General features: G+C 60.5%; 3 protein-coding genes across 7 annotated transcripts; 1 reads left to right on the forward strand and 2 right to left on the reverse strand.

Moving 5' to 3' along the window:
* Nucleotides 1-33: 33 nt before the first annotated feature.
* Nucleotides 34-10,863, reverse strand: ZGPAT (zinc finger CCCH-type and G-patch domain containing). Of its 4 annotated transcripts, none has more exons than XM_033095529.1 (7): nucleotides 10,558-10,863; nucleotides 8,924-9,558; nucleotides 2,386-2,519; nucleotides 2,033-2,197; nucleotides 1,134-1,253; nucleotides 637-1,045; nucleotides 34-445 (listed from the first exon to the last, which is right to left on the reverse strand). In XM_033095529.1, exons 2-7 carry the CDS (start codon nucleotides 9,499-9,501, stop codon nucleotides 307-309), a joined length of 1,545 nt encoding a protein of 514 aa, XP_032951420.1. In that variant the 5' UTR covers nucleotides 9,502-9,558; nucleotides 10,558-10,863; the 3' UTR covers nucleotides 34-306. The 4 variants fall into 4 exon arrangements, with proteins under 4 accessions (XP_032951420.1, XP_032951418.1, XP_032951419.1 ...); XM_033095527.1 differs by lacking the exon at nucleotides 10,558-10,863 and adding an exon at nucleotides 10,018-10,147; XM_033095528.1 differs by lacking the exon at nucleotides 10,558-10,863 and adding an exon at nucleotides 9,965-10,102.
* On the forward strand, nucleotides 10,129-17,113 carry ARFRP1 (ADP ribosylation factor related protein 1). 2 transcript variants are annotated; one of them, XM_033095537.1, is made up of 8 exons: nucleotides 10,129-10,265; nucleotides 11,004-11,097; nucleotides 11,343-11,430; nucleotides 11,603-11,685; nucleotides 14,618-14,699; nucleotides 14,905-14,975; nucleotides 15,574-15,674; nucleotides 15,742-17,113. In XM_033095537.1, exons 2-8 carry the CDS (start codon nucleotides 11,005-11,007, stop codon nucleotides 15,827-15,829), a joined length of 606 nt encoding a protein of 201 aa, XP_032951428.1. In that variant the 5' UTR covers nucleotides 10,129-10,265; nucleotide 11,004; the 3' UTR covers nucleotides 15,830-17,113. The 2 variants fall into 2 exon arrangements, with proteins under 2 accessions (XP_032951428.1, XP_032951427.1); XM_033095536.1 differs by having other exon boundaries at nucleotides 10,146-10,265; nucleotides 10,999-11,097.
* TNFRSF6B (TNF receptor superfamily member 6b) lies at nucleotides 17,055-18,701 on the reverse strand. The gene is made up of 3 exons (XM_033095535.1): nucleotides 18,202-18,701; nucleotides 17,896-18,099; nucleotides 17,055-17,469 (listed from the first exon to the last, which is right to left on the reverse strand). The coding sequence occupies exons 1-3, from the start codon at nucleotides 18,617-18,619 to the stop codon at nucleotides 17,183-17,185; spliced, it is 909 nt and encodes a 302-aa protein (XP_032951426.1). The 5' UTR covers nucleotides 18,620-18,701; the 3' UTR covers nucleotides 17,055-17,182.
* Between the last annotated feature and the right edge of the window lie 135 nt (nucleotides 18,702-18,836).

The raw sequence follows: 18,836 nt of genomic DNA on the forward strand, positions 1-18,836 counted from the left end.
CCCCTTCTCCCCAAAGACACAGTCAGCCGGGCCTCCACTGACACCACAGCATGGTCACTTTAATGTCCTTCCCAGCAAGACTCCCTAAGACACTGGCAGGTAGGCTCAGTGGGCAGGTGACGTGAGAACGTGACCCTGCAGCCCGTCTCCACTTGGCAGTGTTCACAGCCCCAGGCTGGCCAGAAGGCTGCCTGCAGTCTAGCCTGGGAGTGGCTGGCCGTCTCCTGGCGGCATCTTGTTGCTGGGCAACGGCTGGTCTTCCTGAGGGCAGCTGGGAGCCAGGCGAGCCATCCACGTGTGCAGGGCTTAGAACTCTGTCATCTTCCTGTGGGTGTCTGCCTTGCCCTGTGCCCGCTGCAGGCCCGCCTCCTGGGCCCGGAGCTGCCCCAGCTGCCGCTGGGCTCCTGCCAGCTTCTCCTGCAGCTGGGCCACTGTCACGCTGTACCTAGAGAGAGGCCTCCAGTCACACAAAGGCCCAGGCTGCTGTCCCACCAACACCCAGAGCCTCCTCAGAGGCAGCCCACCACCCTCGGTTGGGGTGAGCTCTTGCAGGTGAACTGTGGGCTGGGCACCCAGAGCAGGGCTGGAGGCATGGTCACCCTGCGCCCCGCCCTCTGCACAGTTCCGCCCCAGTACCTGCCGGTGTTGCGGGCGAGGGCCTCCTGGATGCTTCGGATGTCCCGCTGGGCCTGCTCGATCTTCTCCTCGGTCTGGAAGAGCCGCAGGCTCAGGGCCCGCTTGGCCTTCTTGCTGGCGTGGTACATCTCCTTGCCACTCCCCCTCCCTGGGAGGGCTGACCCTGCCTCCAGGGCCCCAGGGGCCTGGCCTCGCAGCTTCTCGTTCAGAAAGTCGAACACGCCCCGAGGGGGTGGGCGGCCCCCGGGCCTGCCACCTGGCCCCCGGCACTTCGGGGGCCTGTTGGGGCCAGCCTTGCTGCCCTTGGCCCCCTTCTGCAGGGTCTCCATGCACTGGTCCAGCGACTTCCCTCGAGGGAGCACAACAGCGTGGATGGGCTCCACTCGGCCCTGTCCGTGCCGGCCTAGACCTGGGGACACACGGGGCTGGCACCACTGCTGCTGGGCCCGGCGGTGCTGTGGCAGCCCCACCCCCTCCCTGCTGTGGCACAGACTCACCCTTGCCAAACTCGTAGCCCATCTTGGCAAGGAGCCTGGAGCCTATGCCCCGGGTATGCACCTCCCAGCCAGCGAAGGTGGAGCTGCAGGGCCCGTGGTCGGTGGTGCTGGCTTCCACCACTGCAAGAAACAGAGAGCAGTGGCTGGGCCCAGCTGGACTCAGAGTACCCTGGGCTCTGGCCAACATTAGCCCAAAGCCCACAGCTCTGGGACAGGGCCACGATTCCCTGCCCCTCGGCCTCTGCCCGTGGTGTCGTGTGACAGTAGGCAGAGCTGATGGCAGAGTCTGACAGTCGGCCCAGGCCACAGGAGTGCCAGCCTCTCCCCACAGGGCCCCCCACCCCCAACTCCCTTCCCATGGCGAGTGTCACGTGCTCAGCTCAGTGCCTCCCTCCATCACCTCGGACATGGACCATCCCACAGTATTGCCGCCTCCCCGCACCATCCTAACTGAACCCTCCGGAGGGCTGTACAGTGCCAGCCAGTCCCCTTTCCTGGAACGCTTTGCCCCTGGCTGACCTGACACAGCACCTCCTCTGCCAGCCAGGCACTGAAGGAGCAGCTCCTTCCTGCACTCCAGGGCCCCCACCCCATGTGGACCCACTCCCTCGGCATCTCCTGCATCTGCGCCCCTCCCCCCAGGGCCTCCCCTCAAATGTGCACCACGTGGGACTGTAATGGCTGCCCATGCACCCTTGCATCTGTAGGTCTCCCCACCTCCTGTGGGGCCCCACCAAGCGTCATGTACCAGGCACAGCTTTCTGCTCTGCCATCAGCCTCTCCAACTGTCTGCTCAGCTGGTCAAGGCCCCTGCCTGCCGGGAGCCTCCCAGGGGGACCGCTGCCAGGCCTGCCCCTCGCCCCCTCTCTGGCTTCTGGGACCCCAAGACGTCGCCACACCTTTGGCATAGCTGGCGTCGCCCTCGTCGCCCTCGTCGCCGCTGTCCGAGTCAGAGGACCCTGTGCGCTCTGCTCGCAGTGGGGGCAGGACGCTGTCCCCTTCCAGCACAGCCTCCTTCAGCAGCAGCGACTCGAACTTCACTGTGTAGTAGCCACTGTCCACATCTGGAGGCAGGGGACAAAGACAGGCCACGTTAGTGGCCTGAACAGCTGGTAGGAGCCACACTGGGATTTGGGAGCAAGGTGGGGCCAAGACCAGGGGCAGTCAAGGAATGGTCATCGGGGAATAACGTGTGAAGAAGGAGAGGCCTCTCCAGGGAGGGCCCTGCCAGCGAGGCCCAGGGCAGCCTCACCAGTGATTCGTGCTGGGTACCAGAGACCATCCTGCTGCTTGGCCAGACACGCCGAGCCAGCCTGCAGGGAGCTTAGGTCCGGGTCCTGGAAGGGACGCAGCTCGTCCATGGAGACCACCTGCCCGTGGGAGAACCTGCAGAGAGGGCCGCAGGGGAGGGGATCAGACATGGCCCAGCAGGGACAAGAGAACCCAGGAGAGCCAAGCCTACCTGCCTGGGCATTGCCCTGCCGGGAGGGAGACAGGGACACACACATGTGCACACACACGTGCACACGCACATACAACCCATTCCCACACACACACGTGCACACGAGCATGCACACAGCCATGCACGCACCTGCGCACGCTGTGTCTCACTCTTGCTCTCGGGATGGACATGGCTACCCTGAGGTCAAGATACCTCCTGCTGCCCCAGCTTTCCGGGCCAGAGTAACAACGCTGCTGGCAGACGACTGTGATGAGAACGCCCAGTAGCCTCTCCACCAGATACCCAGCCCCAGAGAGGCTCTGGTAGTGAAGGCAGGTGTGTGTGCTCACAGGACTGAGTCGTCCCCAAACCCACCAGGAGAACCCAGTTCTGAGCTGCCCTGGCTTTTGGAGATCCGTGAACCAGTGAGATTAAAATTGAAACAGAGAGTGGGGGGCGGAGAGAGAGAGAAGGAGGAAGAGGAGGAGGAGGAAATGTGAGCACAGACAAAAGACTGCAACCTTTTGCTTTGCCAAATAAAGACACGAGGAAAGGAACACACATCCACCTCCACTGCACCATCACTTCAAAGTGGAGACTGGCTGAACTCGACGCCAGCAACCGAGGACATGGAGCCAGTGCCGGGCATGGCGGGCCGTCCTGGACAGGGGTCAGTGGGAAGAAGAGCGAGGGGAAACGAAAGGCGTTTCAGTCGTGTCCCACGGCGGCAGAGATGGCCTCAGACGCCTCTCCCCGCAGGACTCCAGCCGTTCCCTCACACCTGGTTGTCCTCAGACACACAGGGTACTGCCAACGGCCGAGTGGCACCAACAGCGGCAAGGCCGGGCCCCAAATTACTGCAGCAGAGACGGATTGGAAAGCCCCGTCCCACGCGGGAGCAAAACAACATGTTCAAAAGGGGAGAACCAAACCCGGGGTGCATTTGACGGAACACCGCCCGTCAACACGCACACGCACGCACGCACACCCACAGACACCACCAATTAAACCTTTCTGCAGAAATCTTCAGTGATATTAGAAGCCTTAAAATTTGGTATACTCCTTAAACCCAGCCAGCACTTCAAAACAACAACTCTAAAATAATAATAATGAAAATGTGCAAAGGTTCAGCCACGAGGCTGTTAGCCCAATACTAAAGACTTGGAAATGACCAGAATTTGCAATCACGAGAAGCAGTTAATGGCAAACCCATAAAATGAATTCAAAACTCAGAGAATGGGCACACTGGCCCACGGCATGAAGAGCCCCACGCATACAAAACTTCACACAGGACCGGAAGTGTGACAAATGAGTCAGGAAAAGGTGCACTACGCATTTCAGAAGGGAAAACGTAAAATTGGTTTTTTTCATATTAAAAAAAAAAAACCCAACTCAATCACCCCCCTCACAACATTCACGGAAACACACACCAGAGTAAGTAAAAACTTGAACCTGAAAACAAGCACCCAGAACTACCGAGAAGATCCTGAGCTCCAGCCATGGTCAAGTGTACAGAGGTCATTGAATGCTCTCCACAGAAATACAAGGCAAAACTGTTGAGCTCACAGCTTTAGAGCTCTGGAAACTGAAGCAGACAAGTACCGAGAAGAGATGATGCCTGAAAAACTGCCCAGCTTTGGGACAGAAGTGGGGGGACTGCTCCCCACCCGCCCAAGTCACCCAACGTGAGCCTCACCGGCAAAAGCAGCTGCAGAGGCTGGAAACCAGAGCCTGGTAGCTACAAGCGGTGAAATTGGTCGACACCACAGAGAAGACGGGCAGGCACTGGGCCTACCAGGCATGTTAACAGCAGACTGTGAAAATGAAAGGGCACTGAAGGGACCCACTGTCTACAAGCCCCTGGCTCCCTGGGAAACTCGGTGCATGTATCAAGAACTCCAGGACACGCCGGGACAAAGTGAAAGCAAAGAGAGACTGGGGCTGGTGAGGTGGGAATGAGCCCCTAATTCACACAGATCAACTGGCTGAGGGCGGACACCTTTTGGGAAAGAAGTGTTAGAGCACACACAGTCTCTGCCTAAATCATTGGCTGACCACTAAACTACACAGACACAGAGGAACTCCTAAGAAGCCGGGCTAAAAAAGAATTAAAAATCTGAGCAGATGGGCCGGCCCGGTGGCTCAGGCGGTTAGATCTCCATGCTCCTGACTCCGAAGGCTGCCGGTTCGATTCCCACATGGGCCAGTGGGCTCTCAACCACAAGGTTGCCAGTTCAACTCCTCGAGTCCCGCAAGGGATGGTGGGCAGCGCCCCCTGCAACTAAGATTGAACACGGCACCTTGAGCTGAGCTGCCTCCCGGATGGCTCAGTTGGTTGGAGCAAGTCCTCTCAACCACAAGGTTGCCGGTTCAACTCCCGCAAGGGATGGTGGGCTGTGCCCCCTGTAACTAGAAAACTGCAACTGGACCTGGAGCTGAGCTGCGCCCTCCACAACTAAGACTGAAAGGACAGCAACTTGAAGCTGAACGTCACCCTTCACAACTAAGACTGAAAGGACAACAACTTGACTTGGAAAAAAGGCCTGGAAGTACACACCGTTCCCCAATAAAGTCCTGTTCCCCTTCCCCAACAACAACAACAATAAGAAATCTGAGCAGAGATACTGTGTTTCCTGGAAAATGAGACCTAGCCAGACAATCAGCCCTAACGCGTCTTTTGGAACAAAAACTAATATAAGACCCGGTCTTATTTTACTGTAAGACCCAGTCTTATATAATATCATACCGGGTCTTAATTTTTGCTCTAAAAGACGCATTAGAGCTGATTGTCCAGCTAGGTCTTATTTTTCGGGGAAACACGGTATCAGAGGCTGCACACTATGCAGGGAGACAAATTGCAATTTAGGTCCAGAAAACATACTGAAACGAAACAAAACACTCAGGAAAACAATTCAGAATCCAGAGTTGATATATCAGATACTTTGAAAAGTCCAGTTGTCAATAAAAAACTTTCGAGACATGCAAACAGAAAAGTGATCCACAATTAGAAGAAAACAAACAAACAAACAGAGTATGACTGAGTGGGCCTAGCAGGTGAATTTAACCAACACTTCAAAGTAGAGACCATAAGTGTGTTCAAAGAGTAAATGAAAAGTGTCACTACAATTACTTAAGAAATAGGGGGGCCGGCCTGGCGGCTCAGGCAGTTGGAGCTCCGTGCTCCTAACTCCAAGGGCTGCCGGTTCGATTCCCACATGGGCCAGTGGGCTCTCAACCACAAGGTTGCCGGTTTGACTCCCACAAGGCATGGTGGGCTGCACCCCCTGCAACTAAGATTGAACACGGCACCTTGAGCTGAGCTGCTGCTGAGCTCCCGTATGGCTCAGTTGGTTGGAGCGCATCCTCTCAACCACAAGGTTGACAATTTGACCTGGAGCTGAGCTGCACCCTCCACAACTAAGATTGAAAGGACAACAACTTGACTTGGAAAAAGTCCTAGAAGTACACACTATTCCCCAATAAGTCCTGTTCCCCTTACCCAATAAAATCTTTAAAAAAAAAAAAAAGAACCAGGAAATCATAAAAATAGAATTTATATAAAAGGAATCAAATGGAAATTCCAGAGCTAAAAAGTCAATAACTGAAATGAATTCACTACACGGGACACTTCTGGTTTCTGGTCTGGCATGTAAGAAGCCTGGAAGTCACCTCTCTGTCCTCACAAAAACAAAAAGGAGAAAGTAGAACACACGGTAAAGTCAACAACTCTTCTTAGAGCCATTAGAAAAGTGAGGTCCCAAAGCCAAGTGCTGCCCCAAATGTGGAAAGTCCGACAAGCAGATGCAGAGAATCACCACCCGCCAGCAGCAGCCGCCCCAGGACACAACCCCGGACAGGGCGCTGACTGCCGACTGCCGGACGAGCCTGAGAGTCAAAGCCTCTGGGGCCTGTCCTCAGCCGGCTCCACACTTTTGTGTTTCACTCCGGGAGCTCCACCAGGTTCTCACAATAAACACTGGAGAAAAATTCCCTGCTCTTGGGCAGAGGGAGAGAAAAAGAAGGCATTGTGAAACACACCAGGGCACTCTGTTCTTTGCAAGACTGCCCTAGGGGAAGCCAGCTCACCAGAGCCTGGCCTGCTGGGGCCTTATCGGAGCCTGACAGAACTGGGGGTTAGGGAAACGCCAGCTCTAGCCTGCCTCGCGCATGCACATGTGCACGTGTGCGCGCGTGTGTCTGAGACGCACACATGCAGCCCATAGTCCAGAGGCCTACTTTTACTAAAACACTGAGATCTACAAAGTATGACAATTAAGTTTGCGAACTTGCTGCAACGATGTTACTAACCTTTGTTGATATCAGAGGGATTATTCATTATGAATTTGTACCAACTGGACAGTTAACCAGGTTTACTACTTGCAAGTCCTGAAAAGGCTGTGTGGTAAAGTTAGACGACCTGAACTTTTCGCCAACAATTCATGGCTCTTGCATCACGACAATGCACCAGCTCACACGGCACTGTCTGTGAGGCAGTTTATGGCCAGTAAACAAATAACTGTATTGGAACACCCTCCCTACTCACCTGATCTGGCCCCCAGTGACTTCTTTCTTTACCCAAAGCGAAAGGAAATATGGAAAGGAAGACATTTGGATGACATTCAGGACATCAAGGGTAATATGACGACAGCTCTGATGGCCATTCCAGAAAGAGAGTTCCAGAATTGCTTTGAAGGGTGGACTAGGCGCTGGTGTTGGTGCACAGCTTCCCAAGGGGAGGACTTCGAAGGTGACCGTAGTGACACTCAGCACTGAGGGATGGAGCGCTTTTCCTAGGAGGAGTCCGCCCTGTAAGCACTGGCCCACAGGACGCTTCCCCTCAGGACTCACCACATCACTGCAGGCCTGTTTACAGTGGTTCCTTCTAGCCAGTACATCATGTCTGGCTATCAAGAAAAAAACTACAAAACATGCTAAAAGGCAAAAAATACAGTATACCAAAACACAAATAATGGAATGCCAAAAGGAGGAGAGAAAGGCGCAGAAAAATGTTTGCAGAATTAAAGAATAATGGCTGAAAAGGTCCCAAATTTGATGAAAGACATGCATCCAAGTAGTATAAACTCAAGAAGATCCACACTAAAACACATTATGATCAAAGTGTTGGAACCCAAAGACAAAGAGAAAATCTGGAAAGCAGCAAAAGAGAAGTTAGTGACTCTTCACTGACCAGGGGTCTCAGTGAGACGAAGAGGATGAAGGAACCCACCCGAAGAGGTTCCCACTTGCCAAGGGTGGGAAAATTTGAGCCTCGGTAAGGATCAGAATCACAATGGATTGAAATTTATCAAATATACTCAAATCCATGGGTCCATATGGATATTAAATATTTTTAGAAAGCTAACTCATCATCTTCTCAGGATGAAAGAGAACCACTTCATTATGTTGGAAACTAAGTAAGTGAAACAGAAAAACCCTGCCTTTTCTGCATGAATTGTATCACTGGGTAGACAAATCGTAGGCGAGGGGAAGCATCTCTTTATAACATTCCAGCTAATGAACAAAAACGAACTCACAGGATGAAAAGGTCTCTATTTTACAATCCCCCCGGAGTCAATGGATGCGGCATGGAGCATCAGTGGCTGCCAAGACGACAAAAGGCAAAGTGGCCAAGTGGTCATCAGGTGCCTCCTGGTGAACGAGCAGCACCTCCAGGCTTGCCGTGAGTGTGATCGAGACCCTGGGCCCAGCCGCCAGCCTGGGGGTACACAAGAGCCTGCTCCACTGCACTGGGTTGTTCACTGATGGCCCAAAGGTCCATCAACGGTGCAACTGTGAGGCCAGGAAAGGCAGGGACAGGGTGTGTGCAGCCACATTCAGACACAGCAGGCACGAACCAGCGTGTCCACACCGCAGTGATAAGCCACAAAGACTCCAGGAGGTGACCATCCTAAAGGGCAGGACAGGGTCATTTCTGGAGGAGGAAGGAGGCTGTGTTAGGTTGTGATGTAAGGAGGGACTCCAAGGGCGCTCGGCAAACTTGTCGTTTTGATCTGAGTGGTGATTACGAGGGTGTTACAACAATTCCCCATACTATACGTTTACTTCCTGTACCCGGTTTTATTTTATAACAAGATAAAAACTAACAGTCTGTGTCCTTACTACATTCAGAAACTGTTCTGAGTTCCGCGCACATACTAGTGCGTTCCACAGTCCGTTTCACAAACCCAAGCAAACGCGTCCAGGAGGACACTGCTGTAAGGACCCACGGGCCTGAGCTCTGTCCCTGTCAGCACTGTGCTGGCCAGAGGAGCACAGAGGGCCAGCCACGACCCTGGTCCTACCGCGAGCCCCATGTCGCCACAGGGGCCCCAGGAGCGAAGGGCTTTACCTGCAGTGCTCCTTGAAGCGGCACTTCCCCTCCAGGTAGAACGGGCAGGTCTTCAGGGCCTTGTGGGTGGGGTACAGGTAGAGGACGCGGACGCCCGCGGAGCCATCGCTGGCCTCTTCTGTGCCCACAATCATGGCATTGTGATACTCCAGGGTGCCCCACGGGCTGTAGTAGGGGGCATTCACTTTCCTGCCACTCAGCTCTTCCTCGTCCTCCTCCTCCTCCCCTTCCTCCTCCTCCTGCCCAGGCTTGCTGGGTTCTGGCCCCGCCTCTGTTTCAGGAACAGTGTCCACTTCTGCCCTGGGGGCTACTGGCACCTCCGTAATGGCCTTCTGGAAAGCCAGGTACTCTGCGCCGTCCTGGGCTGGGTGCTCTCCATCCAGTGAGGCCAGCAGCTTGCTCTTCCTGACGGACACCAGGCTGGCCTCCGTGAGCTCGATCAGTTCCTTCAGGTCGCCTTGCAGCTGGCGCAGGTCCGCCAGCGCGGAGGGATCCAGGCCGGTGCCCAGGGCCAGCTCCACCTGCTGCAGCTGCGTGTCGTAGGTCTGGAGGGCGGTCTGCAGGCTCTCCTCGTCCATCCTGTCGGGAAAGGGCTGACTTCCCTGGGTCCTCGGAGGGGCGGTGCGACAGCAGAGCTGCAGGGAGGAGAGAAACCCGCTGAGCCCCGGGACTGGCCGCCCTCCTTCCCAGGCCACCGCTGAGGGTGCCAGGGAGCCCTGCGCCGACAGCTGCACTCAGGGGACCTCACGACCGCCTGCGGAACCGCGTGCGCTTCTCTGTCCCGTTTTGGGGCGAGAACACAAGCTGGAAGAAGTTATCAGCTCCGAGTGGAAAACTCAGAACCGGACCTTGGCCGCCGGCCCCACGGCCTCAGCTCCCTTTCCGGCCGCCTTGCGCTGTTGCGTTAGGTTTCATCGGATTCTCCGCGTCTCGGCCCCGCGCTTGGGGGTCTCCTCGCGCGCCCCCAACCCCGGGATCCTCTCAGGACGCCGCCTCCCCGCCCCAGCCTCCCGGGCCGCCGGCTTCCGCTGGCCCTGTCACCTCGGGCCCGGGCCCGGTCGCCCAGACCGCGCCCCTCTTCCCAGGCCGGGCACCTCTTCCGCGCAGTCCGGCCGCGCCATAGAGTGCGCGCCGGCCTCCTCGGCTAGAGCGGCCCAGCCCCGGGCTTCCGCCGTCGCAGCCCCCGAGCACTTCCTTCCGAGCGCCGCCGCCGGAAGTGCCTGCCGCGGGGGCCGCCGGGACGGCTCCGCCCCTCTCCTGGCGGCCGGCCGGATCCCATCGGGCGCCGCGCGGGGTCAGCGGGGTCAGGCGCGCGGTAGCTGCGCGGCCCCGGCGAGCACAGGTAGGCCGGGGCAGGGTCGTCGACTCCCGGGCGGGCGGAGCCGGGCCCCGGGCCCTGGGCCCGAGGGCGGGGCGGCCGGTGTGGAGCAGCTAACGGCGGCCGGGTTGCGAGCCCCGAAACCCGGTGTCAGGGCGGGGTGTCGGGCTCCGAGGCCTCGCCGCCGTCTGTCCACGCCACCAGCCGCCTGCCGGGCTGCTCCGGGGCCGCAGCGACCGGCCACCACACGCACACCCGCCTGCAAAAAGCGGAGCGTCCCCGTTAACGCCGGCAGAGGGCCCTGCTGCGTGTTTACCGGGCGCCGGCTGTGTGCCGGGCGGCGCGCCGCCTCCGAGGGGCGTGACCGCCGTGGGAGAAGACTCGGTGGCCCAGGCCGGGCGGGAGCCAGCGTGTCCCTGGTTGCGTCCGGGGGGCGGGCCGAGCGGGCGTGCAGCCTGGAGGGGCGGCCTGGGGGTCCCTGGCTGTGGTCCTGAAGCCGGAGACAGCCGAGGCCTGATCGGCACTCGGGACGCAGAATGCCTCGGGGGGCCGGGAGGGGGCGTGAGGAGACCAGGGAGTGGGTCGGGACCGCCGGTGGCCGGCGTGGGAGGAGTCATGGGCGCGAGTGCGCGGGGCGGAGTGGGCGGGGCTTACCCGGGCCGGAGTGGAGGGGCGGGGCGTGCCCTTGACCGCGGTGCGAAGCCGGCGGGAGGGAGGTGCGGGGAGATGGCTTCCCGACTGACCTCTCGGCGCCCAGGGCAGGATGTACACGCTGCTGTCCGGGCTGTACAAGTACGTGTTCCAGAAGGATGAGTACTGCGTCCTGATCCTGGGTCTGGACAATGCTGGGAAGACGGTAGGCGCTTGCTCCTGCGACCCCGCCCCGGGGGCTTTGGTCCTTTGGTTTTATACCTTTCGCTGCCTGTTCATTGCCCGGACAGAATCCAAACCCGTGGGCCATGGGACCGTCTCCACCAAGTGCTTTAAAAGCAAAACGTTCTGTTCTGTTTTAAAGACGTAGGCCCCGGAAGGGGCATTTGGGAAGCCGACTTGTAAAGCCACACCAGGCCTTACCTGGTGCCTGTCTCGCTCTCTCCTCAGACCTTCTTGGAGCAGTCAAAAACCCGGTTTAACAAGGACTACCGGGGCATGAGTCTCTCCAAAATCACCACCACCGTGGGGCTCAACAGTAAGAAGGCCCCTGAGGGCTGTGGTTTGGGGGCAGGCCCCCGAGGACACTGACACCCACAGGCCTGCAGGCGACCCCAGCCCTGGGTGCAGCCTGTGCTCCCGCTGGCCCGCGGTCAAGAAGCACCCAGGAGAGCTGGGCCACAGCCTCACCCCTGTTCCTCTCTCCCCAGTTGGCACTGTCGACGTGGGGAAGGCTCGCCTCATGTTCTGGGACTTAGGAGGGCAGGAAGAGCTGCAGTCTCTGTGGGACAAGGTGAGACACATGCCACATAGCACCTGCCCTCGGGCCATGTCTCTCCAAACGGCACCTGTGGTCTCTTTCTGCCTTTTCTGACAAGTCCTCAGACCACCTTCCCTTCTGGTCAGCAGCTTCCATCACCCCTTGTTTCCCTGAGGCTTCCCCCTCAATCCTGTCCTGCTTCCCGAGTCACTCCCCTGAGAGTAACGACACACTCAGTTCCTTTGGGCTTAGAGATTTTGTTGCTAATGAACACAGGACGAGACAGAAGAGGGCCGAGAACAGACATGGGGAAGGCACGGCCTGGTGCCAGCTTCACTACCAGGCCTGAGGCTCCCCACTGTCTCCTCTCCGCTCTGGCCTGGGACTGGTCCTCCATGGTGTCCCCTTCCACCTCAGGGGACGATGTCCTCAGAGGCCCACAGCAGCTGCCTTCTCCTCCGACATAAGAGTTTGGCCATTTCTGAGATTCTCCCCACACTAAAGCAGGAGTCGGTCCCCAGCTCAGCCTGTGCCAGGGACTGGGGTCCAGCAGTGAGCAGGACAGACCCAGCTCCTGCCCTTAGGGGCTCTTCCCCAGGGACTGGCCTGGTGGCTTTGGTGCAGCCCAGCGCTGGGGGCACAGACGTGCCCTCCCCAACACTTACTGCCCATGTACTTAGAACTAAGTGTCAAGGTCCTGAATTCTAGACTGATCCCAGCAGCAGGTACCCAGTCACCCTCCCTGGTCCCCCTCCAAAGCGTCCCCTCCTGCTCTGACTTCCAGCCACAAGGGCAGCTTCTGTCCTGTGGCCACAGGGTTTGGCCATTTCAGTTGTTCTGACACCACACCAAGCCAGGGTCTTCTTATCTGATCCCCAGACCCACGTGGGGAGTGAGACACAGCCTGATATTCTGTCACAGGGCAGGGTCTCGAGCTGACGCTGAGATGGAGGGAGAGGTGCAGGGTGCGTGTCAGCTTCTGGAAGGGAGTGGGCAGGGGGAGAGGTCAGCTCAGGTGGCTGGCCCAATGGGGACCCCTGGAAGAGAATTTCTCCCCGTCGGGCCGAGCTGGCCAGGACTCCATATCACCTGGCGGGTCACCATGGTGGGCAGCCCTGGGCAGCTTTGACCTGGTAACGTGGCTCTTTGTGGGTCCTACAGGAGCCAACAAGGGGCTGTCCACTTGGCACAGTGCCCACCACCGGGCAGCAAGGTCCAGTGGATGACCGGTTCCTGTGTGGGCCACAGCCCACCATGTACCACTGGCATTCGTGCCTCTGCTATGGGGAATGGCTCCTCCATGACCCAGAGCCTCCTGAGGGGAAACTGGAAGAGGGGGAGGAAAGAGGCGACTGTGGTTCCCCTTTAACAACCACTGTGCGGTGGCCTGAGCCTTCCTTGTCTGGTGGACCCCTGGCTTCCTGAGGGGCTCCCCAGCCCTGCTACCGATGAGGTCAGTTCTCTCCACCAGGGTGGGGTCTCTGCCAACATACCCAGGAGGCAGGCACAGTTATAACTCGGCGGGTCTCCTGCTGTGCCCCGGTGATGACCACAGCCCAGAGCTGTGGGGATGGTGGCAGAGTCCCTTGTGTGTCACCAGGACAGATGAGAAGTGGGGCTCCTGGTCCCTCCCCAATTCTCAGACTCGGGCCATGTCTTCCCACGAGGGTGACCACCTGGCAGTCTGCCACACAAGGACTTCGGACCCTGTCCCTTCAGGTCACACCCAAGAGACATCCAGAATGTGCCCACCCAGAAGCCAAGCTTAGGCTCTTCCCTCTTCCCACTGGTTTTGTAGGATTCCCCATGTGGCCATGGCTGATGCAGCCATTGGGGTCTGGGGCATGAATGGTATCATGGGGACAGGGTAGCCTGCTTTGTCCCCCGTCCAGCACGTGCTCAGCCCAGATGTGCTGCGCCTGTGACAGGCCGTTACCAGGGCCCAGTCACACGGGGAGTGAAGTCTGCCACCTGAGGGGCTGTGGTGATTTCCACCAGGCTGCAGACCCCACACTGGCCCTTTCTGCACAGACCTCCTACATTGCAGGGCCTAGCAGTTGTCGGGTGTAGCCAGATGGCCAGCCTGCTGCCTGGAGTCCCCATAGAGGAGCTGCAGCCCTCCACAGAAGTCCCTGTGTCCGGGACTTGTGGCCTGCGAAACCCAGGGCCGCCTTCTCCGTAGCAAGTGCAGACATAGCGGCTTGCCTTAGACTGGTGGGGTCACACCCAAGAATGTGCCAGAGCGTCCTCCAGCTTGGTGACCACTGGCTCACCCTGCCCAGCTAGCAGGACCTCTGGCTGTGACGGGCAGGAGAGCCAGGGCAAAGCGGCAGAGATTCTGCTGTCTGCCCCACGTGAGTGCGGACGTTGGCAGTGCTCTGGTGGGGCAGACAGTGGGCTCACCAGCTGCATGGCTGCCCCTCGAGGGCCCCTGCGGTGCCTCCGGCCCTTCCTGCAGACCTCAGGCTCCTGCAGGAACAGCCTGTGGGGGCTCCTGTGATGCCGCTTCTGGCCCCAAGTAAGACCACAGATCTCTGAGCCCGGTGATCTGCCTCGGTCCTTGTCGGGACAGCTGCTGGGAATGTGGCACTGGCCTAAGCCCCTCGGTGGCCTTTGTGGGGCCTGTTGTCCGCAGTGGCATGAGGCTCCACTGGCATACAGTCCCCATTTCCCGGTCTGCATGGGGACCGGCTTGGTCTGGGCTCTGCAGTCCCCAAGCCTCACCTTTCCCCTTGAGCCACCGTCAGGCTGGCGGTCTGTGGTAGGTTTGCAGGAGCAAATGCTGAAGTAGGTTGGGTGCAGTGCCCAGGAAGTGGGCAGGGGAGGTGGCTGCCCATCCATGGCCAGCAAGCCCTGACAGGCCTGGGGGCGCAGCTCCATTCCGCCCTAGCTCTCCACCCCCAGAAAGCCCTCCAGAAGGGTGGCTGAATGCCCAGGGTGCAGCCCCCTTCTTGCCCCTCCCCAGTACTATGCGGAGTGCCATGGTGTCATCTATGTCATCGACTCCACGGACGAGGAGAGACTGTCGGAATCCAAGCAAGCTTTCGGTGAGCACAGCCCGGTGGGCTGGGGGGTGCTCAGGCCATGTGCTGGAGTCGGGCCCATACTAGGTCAGGAGGGCCCTGGCCACAAGGGATAGTGTCCACTCCCCTCCCAGTGCAGGAATGTGGGCCCCTGGGTTGCGATGGGCTGGGCTGGGCTGGGCAGTCGGGTGGACGAAGGGTGCTCACTGCCGCCTCTCCCCCATACCAGAGAAGATGGTCGCAAGTGAGGCTCTGGACGGCGTCCCCATCCTGGTGCTGGCCAACAAGCAGGACGTTGAGGTGAGCCTGCCCATTGCCCGGGGTCTGGGGGCCCGTTGCAGGGGCGGGCCACCCCCCTCAGATACCCCAAGCCACATGAGTGGGGGTACACAGCTCTCCTGAGGCCTCCCCTGCCCTCCACTGGGGTGCAGCACCCTGTCCTTCCCCGTTACCCTCAGCTGCGTGTGGCAGAGCCTAGAGTGCAGACCCCCAGAGGAAAGCTCTGGAGAGAAAAGACCAAGGCACCTCTGCCCTGTCAGCTGCCATCCCCGGCCCTCAGAAGGGGGGGGCAGTCTGGGGGCGGGCACATGCTCCTGGGACCGCCTGTCAGCCACACCCCCAGGCTCCGTCTCAGCTGACCAGCCACTGCTCAGTGACTGTCCCAGTGGAGGGGGCTCTGTGCAGGGCGGTGGCCCGTTTGGAACCCATGTGTTCTGGCTGCCAGGCAACCTGAGGGTCCAGGTGCATCTTAGATTGCTCTGGTCCGTCCACCCTTTGAGGCCAGTCGCTGGCAGGACTCCTGGGCAGAGAGGCCGCCGGGCCAGTACTGCCTGCCGCCCCCCCGCCCCCCGGCCCCCGGCCCCCAGCCTGTCAGCCCCTCGTGTCTCACCTCCCGCAGCCCTGCCTCTCTATCCCCGACATCAAGACGGCCTTCAGCGACTGCATCTCCAAGATCGGCCGGCGGGACTGCCTGACCCAGGCCTGCTCGGCCCTCACCGGGTGAGTGGGGCCCTCCCTTGCGGCGGGCTCCCCGGCGGCCCCCCACTCATGCCGCTTGTCTCCACAGCAACGGCGTGCGCGAGGGCATCGAGTGGATGGTGAAGTGCGTCGTGCGGAACGTGCGCCGGCCGCCGCGGCACCGGGACATCACGTAGGCGCGGCCTGTGCCCAGCAGCAGGGTTCCTGCCGGTGCCAGCCACCGTCCTGGGGTGGGGTTGGCTTCGCCTTTTTCTGAACACAAACTTTTCTCTGCACCCAGAGGCTTTTGCAGAATGTTGGGCGCAGTGGGCCTTGGGGCGGCTCGGCATGACATGCCCACTGCGCCCGGGGCGAGGCTGGAGGGGACCTGCGGGAAAGTGGGCTTTTCCCTCAGCGCTGGGGCCCGGTGATCCTGGAGTGGGCTGGGAGCTGGCCTGCCCTTGAGGGAGACCTGGCCCACATCCCCCAAGGCCAGCAGGGCTAAACGTGTGCAAAGTGGAGGTGGGCAGTGTGGCTCCTGTCTATTGTCCCTCCAGGCGCCTGAGGCTGGGTTGTGGACACCCAACAGTACAGTGACCACAGCACAAGGCGCTCCCCCGCGCTGCCTTCCTGCTTCTGTGGGAATGGCCTGGCCACAGCCAGAGACCTGGTGGCTTCGTGTCCTAGAGTCAGGTTCCTCCAGACTGTCCGCTCTCTTCAGTGGGGGCCTGAGAGAAGTTGTTGGGAAAAGGGATGAGTTGGGGGGAAGGGGGGGACGACGACACGGGGACCCAGCTGCAGGCGGTGACTCATGAGGCGTCCTGGACTGTGAGGTCCCATCCTTCCCGCAGGGCCCCTCGGGTTCAAGCAGGGGCTCCTGGGCCCGTGGGGAGGGGAGGGGAGCCAGGGCTGGACGGCCCAGTCCACGCCCCTCTTGCACTGGAACAGTCGGCCCCAGAGGGAAGAGCCGTTTCCCAGAATGTACACTGGCCTCGGGGAGATGTTTGGCTGGTCCCTCCTGGGAAGTCCCCTGCCAGTTGAGGCGTGGGTGGAACTCGAGGGAGGGAGGGGCCAGTCTCTTGGGTCCTGTTCCACAGCGGAGCGGAGCCCTGGCCTTGGGGTGACCCCACCCAAACCCCTGGCACTGCCCCCTGCGTGCTGCTCCCAGGCCAGCCCTGATCCACCCTCTACACTGTCCTAACCACCGAGCTCGACTGGGGGGCTCCCAGTGAGCCTCCACGTCCCCTGCTGTGCCCCACAGCTGGAAGGGGCGTACCTACCACCCACTCGCCACCTCCCACGACCCTCCCCCATCGAGGGTCTGTCCCAGGGCATGAGGTAACCTGAGGACTAGGGAAGCACCGGCGCCACCCAGGTGTTTCCCCACCAGGTGTCTCCACCGGCTTCTGAGCAGACACCTCATTCAACTGTACACGAGTTTTACAAAACTGCTTTATAAAAAATAAACATCATCAGCGTGATGGGAGCCGGATCAGTAGCCTCCTTTGGTGCGGCTGGGGGACGGTTCACTGAATAAATAGGGGAGGCGGTCAGGGGTCCTGGAGGAAGTGCGCCCGAACAGTGCGCTCCAGCCCAGGCAGCCTGGCCACGTGCAGCGCGCGCAGGAGCCGCGCTGCCAACGCCCCAGGCTGCGCCTCGCGGAGCTCCGTAAGCTGCTGCCACAGCTTCTGTTGCAAGGCCGCTCGTCCTTCCCTCGGCGACACCGGACTCCGTGCCCCTGGTCCCGCCAGGGCCTGCTGCAGCCGCTGGAGCCTCTTCAAGGCGATGTCCTGGAAAGCCACGAAGTCCACGAGGGCGCGCTCACACTCCTCGGGTCCTGCAGGGGGTCAGAGCGAGGTGGGGGTTCGCCGGTCCTGCGCAGATAGTCCGCCCTCCCCCCCCACGAGGCCATGGAACAAAGTGGAACTCCCTGTGCCCACAGCTGGGGAGTGACCTGCCGGGATTGCGCTGTCCCCAGGGGCGAGATGCGACACAGGGGATCTGCCACTTCACTGCAAGCTATTTAAACTCTGGGTCTCAGCTTCCCAATGTCCGTCGGGGTGTGGGGGGGATAGCATCTCCTGCCAGCGCGGAAGCCCCCAGCGCAGTGCACTCGCTGGTGCCTCCCCGGCGGCCCAAGCTCCCCGTGCGGCTCCGGGGCCCCACAGAGCTTCCGGAAGCCCTTCCCAGGTGCCGCTAAATGCCTCATCGCTCCAGGCCTGGACAGAGGCACAAGCTGACCCCGCCGGCCCACCCGCCTCACCTGGTCTTCCAGGCCCCGAAGTGCTGAGTGGGAAGCCCGAGCAGCTGGTACACAGGGCGTCGCGAAAGGGGGAGCCTGGAACGTTGAGGGCCAGGCCCAGGGCTGTGCAGTTGCGGTGAGGCTGGCACGGCTCTGAGCGGGAGCTGTTGGCTGAGAAGGTGCCCGGGGGACACGGCTGGCACTGCGTGTTCTGGCTGGGGGTGCCTGTGGAACAGATGGAGAAGACAGCGTCAAGGGGAGCTGGGGTGACCTCGCTGGGGGCTGGAGTCTCGGCCCGGCTCCGCCCACCGAGCGCCCCGCACCCACCGGGGGCCACCACGCCCGCGCCGGGCGGGCAGGGCGCGTGCTCCAGGCAGAAGCCAGCGTGCGCGAAGAAGCCAGGGACGCAGCGGCAGGCGCGGTTGTGAGTGGCGGCGCACGGCCGCGTCTCCTCCTCGTGCTCCCCGCAGATGACGTTGCAGTAGCGGCAGCGCTCCAGGTAGTTCCAGAATTGCGTGTAGTGGCGCTGCGGGCAAGCGCCGCACGTCGTGGGGCCGTCCCGGCGGCACGGCCGCTGCATGAAGGTGCCCGGGGGGCACTGGCCGCACACCAGCCACTCCCCCGTGTCGGCGTCCCGCCACCGGTAGGTGGGCGCGCCCGCCACCGCCCCGCGCACAGCTAGTGCCAGCAGAAAGGCGGGCAGCGCCCTCATGGTCCTCCCTGAAGCGGGGGCAATGGGACTCATCGGGGACGCCAGACGTGCCGCGGTCCCGCCCGCCCTACCTGCAGCCGCCCTCGCACTCGGCTCCCGCCCTCGGCCTCCTTATGTGGGCCGGCCCCGCCACGCCCCGGGGGAGGGGCCGGCGACCTCCAGGGGGCCACGCTCTGATCCAGTTGTGGGCCACGTCACAGCCCCCTCTGCCGGCCTGGCGCCAGCCCTCCCCACCACCCAGTGCGGGGGG

The sequence above is a fragment of the Rhinolophus ferrumequinum genome, chromosome 23, assembly GCF_004115265.2.
Source record: "Rhinolophus ferrumequinum isolate MPI-CBG mRhiFer1 chromosome 23, mRhiFer1_v1.p, whole genome shotgun sequence".
Taxonomy (NCBI): domain Eukaryota; kingdom Metazoa; phylum Chordata; class Mammalia; order Chiroptera; family Rhinolophidae; genus Rhinolophus; species Rhinolophus ferrumequinum.